The sequence below is a fragment of the Ceratotherium simum genome, chromosome 3, assembly GCF_057802395.1.
Source record: "Ceratotherium simum simum isolate JZ-2026a chromosome 3, ASM5780239v1, whole genome shotgun sequence".
In the NCBI taxonomy this organism is placed as follows: Eukaryota; Metazoa; Chordata; class Mammalia; order Perissodactyla; family Rhinocerotidae; genus Ceratotherium; species Ceratotherium simum.
This window is the reverse complement of record NC_141902.1, coordinates 46,033,764-46,046,995: the sequence shown is the minus strand read 5'-3', so window position 1 is coordinate 46,046,995 and position 13,232 is coordinate 46,033,764. Positions and strand designations below refer to the sequence as shown.

Below are 13,232 nucleotides of genomic sequence, written 5' to 3'. Positions count from 1 at the left end.
TTGACATTCAAAAATTAGTTTTGTATCTTATCTTTTAACGTGGCATGACTTTATGTTATATAACTTCAAACTATTATTTTAAATTACTGCATCTTTTTCTGAGTCCACAATTTAACCATTTTCCTGTCTTTAGATGTTCACGTTATAAAAATGATTATAAGTAATATATATGTGTATGTGTTTATGTGTATTTGTACCTTATATATATAATCTTTATTGATATGTTTCAATATATTTTCCTTTTTTCTTTAAGATAGATCATCAAAAGTGGGATCATTTCTTGGGTCATTAGGCTTGGACATTTTTATAACTTTTGTCAAATATTGCCAAATATATTTAAATATATATTAAATATAATAAAAAAAGATCCGTTTATATTGCTATCAACATATGTAAGATGTCGATATATGAAAGTATCAGTTTCACCTCATCTTTGTCTGCATCAGAAGCTACTTTTAAAAGTATTTACATTTATCTGACTGTGATGCTGAACAGTTTTTATGCTTGTGAATTATTTCTCTTATCGAAAATGTATGGTCATGTCCTTTGACTATGGATCTCTTGGGTTCTTGGTGTTTATTTCCCTTTTCATTTTGAGTCAGACCTTTTACATACTTAAAATAGTAACATTTTTTACATTCATTTTTGTGGCAAACATTCTTTTGCTGTCTTTGATTTTAGTTTGATTATTTTGTTTCTATCTTTTTAATACTTATAATTTTCATATTTTTATGAGACTTGTCACTTAATTATTTACCTGTAGAAGATGATTTGTGATATCAAGTAAAGAACACAGCATGGAGAGTCAAGGAATCAGGCTTCTGGAAGGAGATATTTTTAATATATATTATATCTGACAAGGGACTCATGTCCAGAATGTATGTAAGAATACTTATAAATCATTAAGAAAAAGGCAGACAACCCAATTTCTAAAATGAGGAAGAGCCCTAAACTGCCACTTCATAAAAGAAATCCAGATGTCTAAACCATCTGGCAGTATGCTCAATGAATGCAAACAGAGTTTATATTACCTGTGTAAGACATTTAAAAATGTATATTTTTTGGAAAGATTTCTTTTATTGTAAAAGCAGATTAATATTAAATTTTGCTCATCCAGAGTATAGACGCTGTATTTGTCAGTGTGGCCCGTTTAGATTTTACTGTACTTCTGTAGAAGAGAGGTCAGTTTCTTTTTGCCTTATCCTGACTTTAGTGGGAGATTGTTATTGCAGATTCTTTGCCTATTGAATAAGATGTTAATTTTTACTATCCAGCTGGTACATATTCCCTAGGAAAAATCCTTCATTAGAGGTCAGTAGTCTCTTTTGAGCTTAATGCCTTTAGCGGGATTAAGCAGTATCTTGGGTTCCAGTGGCTCCACCAAAGTATGAGAGATTGAGAGGAAAAAGGAAAGGAAATCAGAAAATCAAGGGTGAAGATGTTGCAGATGTCACAAAAAAGCATGTAAAACACCCTGCATAAAACCCATGTGTACCTGTGGTTGTTTTTCTTATTCTTCACCATAGGATAAATAATGAATTATTTGTACCCTTAAAAATGGAGCAACTATCAGACATTCTTTCCTGCCTGGTGACAAATGCCTGTTTTGACATACATTTTAGCTAGTCATGGTGCAAGCCTTCCTGGGTACTCCTATGTTTGGTTGTTCCCATGTTATGGAATCTACTAAAAAGGTAATAATTTAAGCATAATCTGTGTTCTTTCAGGGCCATCTTTTTCTGTCAATCAATGCTTTTAGATTCCTTAACTTCTTTTCTATTCCTTCCTGGCGTAAATCATCTCTCCAAACTGGATCTGTTAACTTCCTTCTCACACACGTTCTCCTCTCCCCTCCTTGAGTATACCTGTTCTACAAGACTGGGATACCCTAATCAAGCTAACATGACCCTCTTAGGACGTATTTCCCCTTGGCTACTTACCCAGCTCGCAAAGAATATTCACCTGTTGAGACAAATTCACACCCCCGGCACATTTTTTTCTTGTGTAAATCTCAGGGGTTTCATATCTTCCCTCCCCCACAGGCTTCAAATTCTACCTGTTTGCCTTTCCTCAGGATGCTATATAACATCACTGAATTGTCTTCCAGCTGAGTAGTCTTTCTGGATTTGGGAATTTTCTTCTCAGAACTTTCATCCCTTGATTTGAACATCTCTGATAGTTTCAAATCTTTCTTCACCTATGTACTCCTGTCATGATCTTTTCCTAACACCTGTTTCATTATTTCTTATTCAAGAAGACACACACCCACACACACCCACCACACACACACACACACTCCTTAGGCTGTGACATTAGTCTTTTCAGATATTTTGAATTCAAGATATGAGGTATACTCACTTTCTAGCTTCTTAATGAGACACATACTCTATTTTCAATATTTTCATTGAATGTGAATTGTGCCCTTTTCTGGAAGAACTTACATGTGCATTGGCTCTACAAGGGTTGAAAATACTCCTTTTTAAATTGTGAACACATTTACTGTTGCAAAAAAAAGTTATGGTAGATTTATTCTAATTTGCACCTGTTACAGAGGACAGTATCTTGTACTTTATTTCTAGTTACTTTTGTGAAAAACTTCATTGCTGCAACTCCTCCAGTGAAAACAGTTTGTTGCCAGTTTTAAATTTTAGACAAGCTTTCTCTGCTACTTACCTCTTCTATCTTTTACCAGCTGTATTTGGAGAATTCAAACTAATTTTATTAACTTGGGTAAAAACTTAATGAGAAAGGAAAATCTCATCCCAAAATCCGAATATAAATTACCTTTGTGTGATCTGTAGTTTCAGATTAACCATATCATAACCTTCTGAAGGGATAATTGAGAACTGACTTAGTAATAAAGATAGAAGAGAAAAAAAGTCATGTCATAATTTATAAATGGAGATGTTAAATTCTTCTGTGTTTTGTTTAGATGTCCCTGGTAGATTTGGGAAAGAAGCTTTTAGAAGCAGCACGAGCAGGTCAAGATGATGAAGTGCGTATTTTGATGGCAAATGGAGCTCCTTTTACTACAGACTGGGTAAAAAAAGATTTTAATGTTGTGGTGTTTCTTCCTCCTCCCCGTTTTCCCCCTCCCCATCCTCTTCCTCCATTTTTGAATTTTTCCAGATAAAAATTTAGTCAGTATTGTGTGTATGAATGGTAAAAATCAATTGCATTTTGCAAATTTGTTTGCAATTTTAGAATCATAGCTATCTTTTAAAGAGAATGGTTTGGATCATTTTTTTTGATATTGGACAAACTGATCCAAATATTCTGTCCGCAAGATGATTTTTCTTTTAAACTATGGAGTTCAGTAATGTAGGATGAATGTAAAATGTAGCTGTTTGGGATTTAATTTAAAGGTCGTATAAATAGCACGGGTAGAATTTGTAATTCAGAAACAGATAAAGATTGGAGTTAATGTTATAATAGCTTCTAAGAAGAAAAAAATGTTTGCATTTTAATTGATACTTGTAAAACTATTGCAAACATGACAAAAGAGGAAGAAAGGAATGAGAATGAGTTCTTAGTAACTATAGGAGGCAGTTGTGAGGAGAACAAAATGCATAACTGTCCTTAATTCTGGGGGTAAATCAAAAGGGGTGGTCTTGGGAGTATGGAGTTAGGAATCTGGATTAACCCTCCCACTGGTAACAACTAAAAATTCCAGTTTTTTGATTTTGTTGTTTTTGGCTTACTTACCCGATTTTTTTATTTTTCATTAAAAACAAAACAAAACAAATTTTTTTATTATGGAAAACTTTAAACATGTATCAACCCCTGCATATCCTTCATCTGACTTCAAAAATTATCAAGTCATGGTGAATCTTGTTTCCATTACAATCCCATCCACTTTCTTTGTTCTGTATTATTTTAAAGCAAATTCCAGGAACCATTTCATTTCATCCATAAATATCTCAGCATCTATCTTTAGAAGATAAAGATTTTTTGATTAAATATTTAAAAAAAAATCTTCTTAAGTGCATTGATGAGTTAGAAAGAAACTAAGGGCTTATCAACCTGAAAAACTAAGTGAAGGCCAGAACCCAGAGAACTTTCGCCCTAAGAACATTTGCTGAACTCAGTTTGCCTGTTGGTTTTCCTACCTCACTGGCATGGATTACTGAAGACAAAGATCGGAGACTGCTCGTAGAGAGAAGTCTCCTAGGAGATCCTCTTCCCGTAAGTCTGGAATCCCGAAGAACTGCACCTTCATTGTAAGGGTAAACCAGAAATACCACCCCTCCTCCTGTCTCCTCCTGCCCTTGCCCCTGTTGCTAGGGTACTGCAAGGAAAATGAATGGACTTGAATCAAGGAACCAAATGGAGAGAGGAAAAAAATTGTTGATGAAAATTTAGAGTCACAAGCCATCCCTTGCACACATTTGTGGCCTAAACTCATAAATACGTGTGCATTCTGCAAAACTGTAAACTGAAAGTGATCTTTGGACTAGGGGTTCCCCCAGTTTCCTGGCAGAAGCAAATGAATATCCTTTCTGGAGGAACCTGCCTTCATCCGAGGCTTCGTATCCACAAATGAAATTCCAAGGAAAATGAACAGTCAAAAATAACTAAACACACAAGGACACAAGGCAACTTGGATAATAACCCTCTGAAACAACTGACAACAAAAGCAGACCTACAGACTTTAGATAGAGTTTTAATAGCAGATTAGGAACAACTGAAGAGAAAATTAGTAAACTGAAAGATATTAAAAAAAAATCATCCAGAATATAGCACAAAGCAAAACAGATAGAAAATGTAAAAGATGTCAGGGGTCAGGAAGGCTAGTGTGAGAAAGTCTAACATATATCTAATCATAAATTCACAAGGAGAGTGAGAATAGAGATAAAATAATTTGAAGAAATCATAGCTGAGATTTTTCCAGGACTGCTGGAAGATGGCAGCTCACGGATTCAAGTAGCCCAACAAATCTCCAGCAGGATCAATAAAAAATCCATTTCTAGACAATGCATCATAGTGATACTGTAGTACCTCAAGACAAAAGGATCTTAAGAAGAACTAGTATCCATAATACATAAGGAATTCCCATGGCAGTAATAAAAAGACAAAGAAGACGAGGTAAATGACTTGATGTGGTACTTTACCAAAGAGAAAGTTCAAATGAACTACATTAATAATTGGGCAAATGCAGAGTAAAATCATGAAATACTATTGCATATCCACCAAATTAGCAAAAAGAAGTCTGGCAGTACCAAGCATTGGTGAGGAGATGTGTGAATTGGTATAAACATTTTGGATGACAGTTTGGCAGTACCTGGTAAATTTGAAATGTACACACCCTATGATGTAGCCATCGAAGTTCTAAGACTATTCCCAAGATAAACTCTTGTTCATGTACTTGAGACATGCACAAGACTATTTGTAGCAGCAGCGTTATTCAGAATAACAAAAAACTGGAAACAACCCAAATGTTCATCAGTAGATTGGTTAAATTAATTATGGTTTATTTGTGCAGTAGAATATTATGGAGCAGAGAAAATTAGTGAATTACACTTACATTCACCAACATGGGTGAATCTCAAGAGCATAATGTTAAGCAAAAGAAGGCAAGTCACTGAGAAATACATGCAGTATGATTCTATTTAAATAAAGTTCAAAACAGGCAAAACCAAAGTATATTATTTAGGGATACATAAGTGATAAAAAAAACCAAAGTAAAGTAAAGCAATGTTTATTACAAAATTCAGAATAGTAATTACTTCTGGGGCTGAGGGAGGGGTTTGTGATTAGGGAGTGGCACATGGGAAGATTTTAAATTGTTGTCAATGTTTTATTTCTAGACTGTAATGGTAGTTTCACTAGTGTTTGCCCTATCATTTTTCTGTAAACTACATATATGTATGTATATAAATATTTTTTATCATCAACCAAAAAGGGTAAGGTCTCAAGAAAAGAAAAAATACGAGTAAACCCTAATATCACACTGAGCAGAACTCATAGTTGCTAAATGGGCTGTTGAGATACTTCATTAAATATTAGAATTTAAGAGTAAAGGAAGGGCTAGTTATAGAAAAATATGATAAACCATGGAGAAAGAAAAGATTGTTCAGGAATCTTCATTGATCTTCTAGAATGACCTTCCCTTCAAATTACAAGGTTTTTAAACTCATTATTCCCAGGATAAGTAATTTTCATTTTTGCCATCTATTGAGAGTACATGCCTAACTTTGTATTATGACTCTTACTTGTGTGACTTCAGGCAAATTAGTAACCTCATTGTGCTTAGGTTCTTTTACTGCCAAATGAGGATAGTAATAGTACCCATGTTATGAGGAGATTAAATGAGATAACGTGTGGAAAGGTCTTAGAATAGTGCTTGCCGTGGAAAGTGCTTAGACAAAAACTTTAGTTGCTATTATTACAGTAGTAGTCTTAGCAAATTTCATGTTCTAGTCAACTATCTTGGTTCTTTGGAACATCAGTGTTTTGGTAATCAGAAAGCTATAGGGACTTTCTCTGCCTCTAAATGTATGTGATATAACTTAAATCTGATTTTCACCTATTAAAAGTTATGCCTCTAAGGCTCTTCTTCACTCACGTTTTAGTACCTCTGCTTTATATTGTGAGCGTAGAGTTCGTGTAGTGGCTAGACCACGTGCAACCAGTTTCAGGAGAACTGGGCTCTGTTTTGGTTCTGTCCTGACTTAGCCTTTGGCTGTGCACCTCAGATCAGATTTTTCCCTTGAAAAATGACTATATGAACTCCTTTAAAAAGATCACTGAGATGCTTTAAATAACTTATTTTCTAAGTCCTACAAAACAGTTTAATATAAAAATATACACTATTACATTTATTTGATATGAATTTCATAGATGAAGAGAAGTTTTGTGTGATTGGTGTGAGGAAAACATTCCAGTACTCAGAAAAATTTCTCAAACCCTAATTATCTCTAATTCCTGATGAAATTAATTTTGCTTAGGCTATTTATCTGGTAAAAAATAATGAAGAAAGCAAGTTTGAATTAAATGAAATATTGACTTTTCTTCCTCACTGGAATTCTGGAAGGCCTCTGTGAAGAGAATGTGATAAGCATAAATTCTTTTCAGTTTTGAGTTACTATGTGAACAGGTAATATAAAGATAATGAGTGCTATGTAAAGAGAAAATATGAAATAGAAGGTAGTAATAGAAGTGAATTAAAAATCACTATAAAGTGGATTTTTTTCTTGCGGTATAGCTGGGAACCTCTCCACTTCATCTGGCAGCACAATACGGGCATTATTCCACCACAGAAGTACTACTCCGCGCTGGTGTGAGTAGGGATGCCAGAACCAAAGTGGACCGAACGCCATTACATATGGCAGCTTCTGAGGGCCATGCCAGCATAGTAGAGGTTTTGCTGAAGGTATGTGTTCTCTTTTTGCACTTTGCTTTTGACAGTAAGCCCACAAAGACTTTATGATTTTAGAAGAGGGAGAAGGGAACTAGTTTTATGGAATCTCTGCTATTTTTTTACTCCTATGTTTTCTCATTTTTTGTGTGTAAGCCCATTAAATGAAAGTTATCTTAAAGTTTTTCCTTGTGGGGAGAAAAAAAAACTTCCTCTAGGTATGTTCTTAGTTAGGTCAAACAATTGATTTCTTAAACCTTGGTCTCCACTATGGTGAAAGACTATAGCTTTGTCTTACTTGATACAGTTAAAATGCTCATGGAAGAGAACATGAGGCTTGGACCATTAACAAACAAATAAGCAAATAATACAGATGGGGATTTTTCTTTAATCATCTAAATGCCAAAGAATGATGTAGAAAAGTCTGAAATAGAGAGTGATAGATTTAGATATTCTTTCTTTCTTTCTTTTTTTGGTGAGGAAGATTGGCCCTGAGCTAACATCTGCTGCCAGTCTTCCTCTTTTTTGCTTGAGGAAGGTGGTCCCTGAGCTAACATGTGTGCCAGTCTTCTTCTACTTTGTATATGGGACGCTGCCACAGCATGGCTTGATGAGTGGTGTGTAGGTCCACGCCCGGGATCCGAAGCCGCGAACCCCAGGCCGCCAAAGCGGAGTGTGTGAACTTAACCACTACACTACCGGGCCAGCCCCTAGATTTAGATATTCTTAATCTTTTTTATTCTAGCCTCTAGATCAGCCTACCCAAGAGAAATACAATGGAAGCCACAAATGCGAATCACATGTAACTCTAGATTTTCTATTAGCTATGTCAAAAAAAGTAAAAAGTAATTTTAATATTATATATTGTTTAACTCAATATATACAAAATATTATCATTTCAACATGAAATCAATATAAAAATTATTAATGAGATATTCTACATCTTTTCTTTTAGTGTTAAGTCTTTGAATTCCCGTGTATATTTACACATACAGCACATCTCTATTCAGACTAGCCATATTTCAAGTGCTTAATAGCCACATGTGTCTGGTGGCTACCATATTGGAGAGTGTACCTCCGGATAGCTCCCTTTTAATTCTTTATATTGCGCTGGTTTTGAAAGCAAAGGATAGTTTTGTGTAAATAAGAAACTAGGGGACCAGCTACCACATGGAATTAAAGAGAGTTTTGGAGGAATGCTCATAGTTTTCCTTCACTTCTTACATATGCCATTCTAGCCCTTCGTGTTCATAGCTGGTGACTGAAAAAAATAATTGCTGCACTCCTGAGAAATTAGAAGGAAAGCAATTAGGAAAGTCAATGTGATAGAAAACTGATTAAGCGACAGATGTATGGTGGTTCCTGGAACATGTAGATTATTCAACACATAAAGAGTTGATCATGTTAGTAGCAAATTCTTGCTTTAAAGCATGATGGTTAGTATTTTCCTATTAAGAATTCTTTATATATCATATTTTAGAAATCTCTTATTTTGAAATATTTTTGTAGCATGGTGCTGATGTCAATGCAAAGGACATGTTAAAGATGACAGCTCTACACTGGGCCACAGAACACAATCATCAAGAGGTGGTGGAACTTTTAATCAAATATGGTGCTGATGTACACACGCAAAGTAAATTTTGTAAAACTGCGTTTGATATTTCAATAGACAATGGGAATGAAGATTTAGCAGAGATATTACAGGTAACATTTGGCTTTTAATTTAAGAAAATAAACAAAAGGATCTCTGTCTTTTGGATGATTTGAACTATTCAGCTTGTAGCTTTTCATTTTTGACTTGGTTATTTTGGACAGGCCTTTTCCCCTTCCACTTCTTCTTTGTTCATTACTGTTTGTGTTCCTGATTGTAAGACCATAGTCTTTGCATGTAACATTAGAAGATTAGATAAGGTGATTACTTTCTATGTTGTTAAGTTCCTGAATTCCCCTTCTAGACATTTTATTGAGTTTTTGTTGTTGCATATTTGGATACCGTATGGTTTTTCAAAGTCTATTATACTTCCACTAAAAAAATTTTTTTAGCAACTATAATAACGCCCCCTGAGTGATACAGTCTTCATCATTCTGATGGGTTTCTTTTATTTTTCACCATCCTCAAAAGAATCTGTTTGCGAGCATAGTTATTTATGACTTTTTGGCAAGTTTTTCTAATAACCGACATTACTTCTCTTCAGCTAGACAACATTGATGTAAATTATCATCTTGACTTACTGCTTCTTCTTGGCTGTTGGTTCTCCTTCCCAGTAGCACTCTTCTTCTCTTAGATCATCTGATTCTATTGAACTTCAGCTAGTTACCTAAAAGATGTTATATGTTCAGGAAAATGAATTTTGCCATGCCTCTTCCAATTCTTTTACTCCTAGGAGAGCAGTTAAGGGGCTAGGGTTGAAGATGGAGAACAATTAATTGGGAAGGACATGCTTTACATATGTTGTGTTATAAATTGCTGAATATAGAGGAAGTAACTTAAATACTTTAATTTTTGTAGTTACAGAGCAGCAGAATATCTTTCAGCTGTGTTCTGTAAAAGCCTTTCAGGTACTCGCTTCACCTCTCACATGATTTTGCTGCTTTACCTAACAGGGGAACTTAGGATATAAATTCATACCTATGATTTACCCATTATACTCTCAGTCGACCATAAACAAAGATTTCCACTTGTATTACGTGATTCTTCTTAAATTAGAGAATGCTTCTTTATATTTGTGTTTGTACTACATTGAGAGTCTGTGCTGTATGTTCTGGTTATAATTCTGAAAACATTGTGGTGGTTTGTCCCCTAGATTGCTATGCAGAACCAAATCAACACAAACCCAGAGAGTCCTGACACTGTGACGATACATGCTGCAACCCCACAGTTTATCATTGGACCTGGAGGGGTGGTGAACCTAACAGGTCTGGTATCTTCAGAAAATTCATCCAAGGCAACAGGTATTGAGATGCATATAGGATAGCTGTTGGGATTTTATGCTCTAGTAGGTATTCCTCCTTTTAAGAAAGGACTGTTGGAGAATGAGGGTAAGGTTATATCAGCCACCTTCGTTTTCTTTGGTATCATTGGCAAAAAAAAATTTTTTGAGACAAAATAATCTAAAGAAGGTGATATTGCAAAACACAGCAATATTATCTTTCAAAAACTAATGCTATCCAAGCTTGTTTTTCACAAAACTATTATCCAAACTTTATTTAAGAGTTGGATAAAGTAAAATAGAATATCAGAAAATGCATTAGATTAAGCTTCTTAAAAATTCAAGTTTATTTTCTCTTTTCTCGTAGATGAAACAGGTGTATCTGCTGTTCAGTTTGGAAACTCCTCTACATCAGTATTAGCTACATTAGCTGCCTTAGCTGAAGCGTCTGCGCCGTTGTCCAATTCTTCAGAAACGCCAGGTTAGAAAAACAAGTCAAATGTATACATTAAAAGTTGGAGATTCAAATAGTTAAGAAGACCAGGAAGGTAATGTAAAAGGCTAAGTGGGCAGGGTTGAGATTATGGCCCTCTGAGGAGAGGGGGCAGGCAGGGCACCTGCTGCTCAGCTCTAGCTGGTTAGAGTCACACACTCAGTGTTGCCAGATTCTGTTTTTTCATGGGAAGCTGAAAATCTTGATTTTAAAAGAATATTAAATCTTGGCTTTTAATTAAAATTAAAAATAAACTGTGCAGTCCACAGAAAACATGTCTGCGTACCCAGCTTGGCATTTGTTTTACTAGTCTGTGACTTTTTGTATAAAAGTAGATAAATATATATGAACTTGCTGTCTTTTTCATAACTTTTAATTTTTGTCAGTTCTGTTAGAATGACATAAAATCTTAATGACTGACAGAACTAGGAAACAGCATACTAACACCACTATTAAAGGATGACCTGATGTTAAATGATGACAAAGTTATTAATAGCTGGTTAGGTAAGGTTTACCTTTATATGCTTAACCAAAGGAGTTCTTGCTGTAATTATTATGTAAATAAAATATTTTTTTAATTAGGAAATTTAAAAAACTCCCCCAAAATATTCTTCTAACTGTAGTTTAAGCCAGTAAATTTGGACCAGTGCTTATGAAAGTAAAGAATAATTTGTGATCATTCATTCTTAAAATGTGTTTTTTCAAAGTGTGATCAATAATAACAACAACAACAACAACAACAACAACAACAATTCATTGAATGCTTACTGTGTGTGCTGTGCACTGTGGTAAAACTTTTACTTGTGATCTCATTTAATCCTCACCAAAAAGCTTGAAGGTAGATATTACTGGATATGATTGTTTAAGGTTCTACTGATTGAAAGATGTATTTTTTTCAGGGGGAAAAAAACCCTACCTACCTACCTCTCTCTTTTCTCTCTCTCTCTCTCTCTCTTTCTTTCTTTACTAACTAGTGATAATAAACATTTATCCATTCTCCAGCTTCTTTAGCATTATAATCAGTGTTTGAATCTAAACCTTGATATTTGGGAGTCTTAAAATTTTTCTGAATCACTTTTGGCCATTAGCAATAATGTGCATCATCATATTGACTTGCTGCTTTTAATCTATGCCTGAATCTCTTTTGAAACTTTGTAATTGCATAAGCATATCAAAGAAAATTAATTTTATTGGTGGTTTCTGTTTGGTTAAACATAAATTTTTTGTCTTTAAAGTACGTATCTCTGAAAATTGAACAACTTTTCTTGAAATCAGCTGGATGTTTTGACGTTAGATGTTTGGGTCCATGAACTGGTCATTCCAGCTTCTCTGACTTCTACCTTTGAAAATGTTATGTATGGTCTAGTCTGAGAGAAGTAGTGATTTCAATTGACTTTTATTGCATGTGACTTACAATCTTCTGTGAGCACAATAATTTTTCACTTCAATGCTGTGTCATAGCGGGATCTTTTTGAAGATATTTTAAGAGCTTGAATTAAGTTCAAGTTCAGGTGAGTACATTGCCACCATGGTAAACAACTCAGCCAAGGTGTGTAATCAAATAAAGAAATATCTTCTCACACGCTTTGCACATGCTCAGGCAAATTATTCCTCTGCCTCTTGATTGTCCAGTTTCTTTTAACATCACTTGTCAGACTCATCCTTATTTTAGAAATGTTTATATATGTTTTTTCAGGGACATCTTAAGATCTGGGAAATAAAGTAGTACTTCCATTTTATATATGATGAAACTGAGATTTGTGGAGGTTAAAATAATTTTGCCCAAAGTAGCATGGTTATTAAGTGGTGAAGGGAGGTTTGTGCTCAAGGTCTGACTGATTTCCAAGTTGTGTGTCCATGACCCTATAATATACTCTCTCTTCTATGCAGTTTCTTTAGGTGATCAGTGGACTGGTCTCTTCTAGAATGTTTATAATTTGGTTTGTCATAGGAATAAATATTCGTGTAATTATCATTTTGTCTTACATCAAACAAAAGGATCACTATCTCTGAGGTGTATCTGTTGAAGCTGTTTGTTGAAGTAAACGTTGCGCTCATCTTTTGCCCTTTTTAAATGATTGAAAACCAAATTATAAGAACCATCAGTACACTAATTCGTACTGTTCGTATTCTTTTCTTTTACCAGCTAAATGGTACAATAAACACATCTTCTGGATACCAAATAGCCAGAATGCAGCAGCAGATGGACTGCATTTGAAATGGAGGCTGGCTGGCTGACATGGTCCTATATATAGAGGGAAGGTACTTGTGATAGTCTAGGTTACCATGCTATTTCACTTGGGAACTATGGCTTTAAATAGTGACTTCACGATTACATTAGATCCGTCTTTGACATATAAAACGAATCCTCATGTTAGTCCAATGAGAAACTCATAAAGGAAATCAGTCTATTATACTTTCATTGTGAAACCAAATGATACCTCTGTCTTTT

General features: G+C 34.7%; 1 protein-coding gene across 4 annotated transcripts in view; it reads left to right on the top strand.

Annotated features, from left to right (window-relative positions):
• The window catches only part of GABPB1 (GA binding protein transcription factor subunit beta 1), a 64,789-nt gene that overhangs the window by 33,860 nt on the left and 17,697 nt on the right, over positions 1-13,232 (top strand). For 3 of the 4 annotated variants that reach the window (XM_004421567.3, XM_087427130.1, XM_087427123.1), the window contains 5 exons: positions 2,933-3,040; positions 7,205-7,372; positions 8,867-9,061; positions 10,162-10,309; positions 10,655-10,768. In XM_004421567.3, the coding sequence (XP_004421624.1) occupies positions 2,933-3,040; positions 7,205-7,372; positions 8,867-9,061; positions 10,162-10,309; positions 10,655-10,768 (733 nt within the window). Of the gene's footprint in view, positions 1-2,932; positions 3,041-7,204; positions 7,373-8,866; positions 9,062-10,161; positions 10,310-10,654; positions 10,769-13,232 lie in introns of those variants that run through there. The other variant, XM_004421568.3, reaches the window with a different exon arrangement.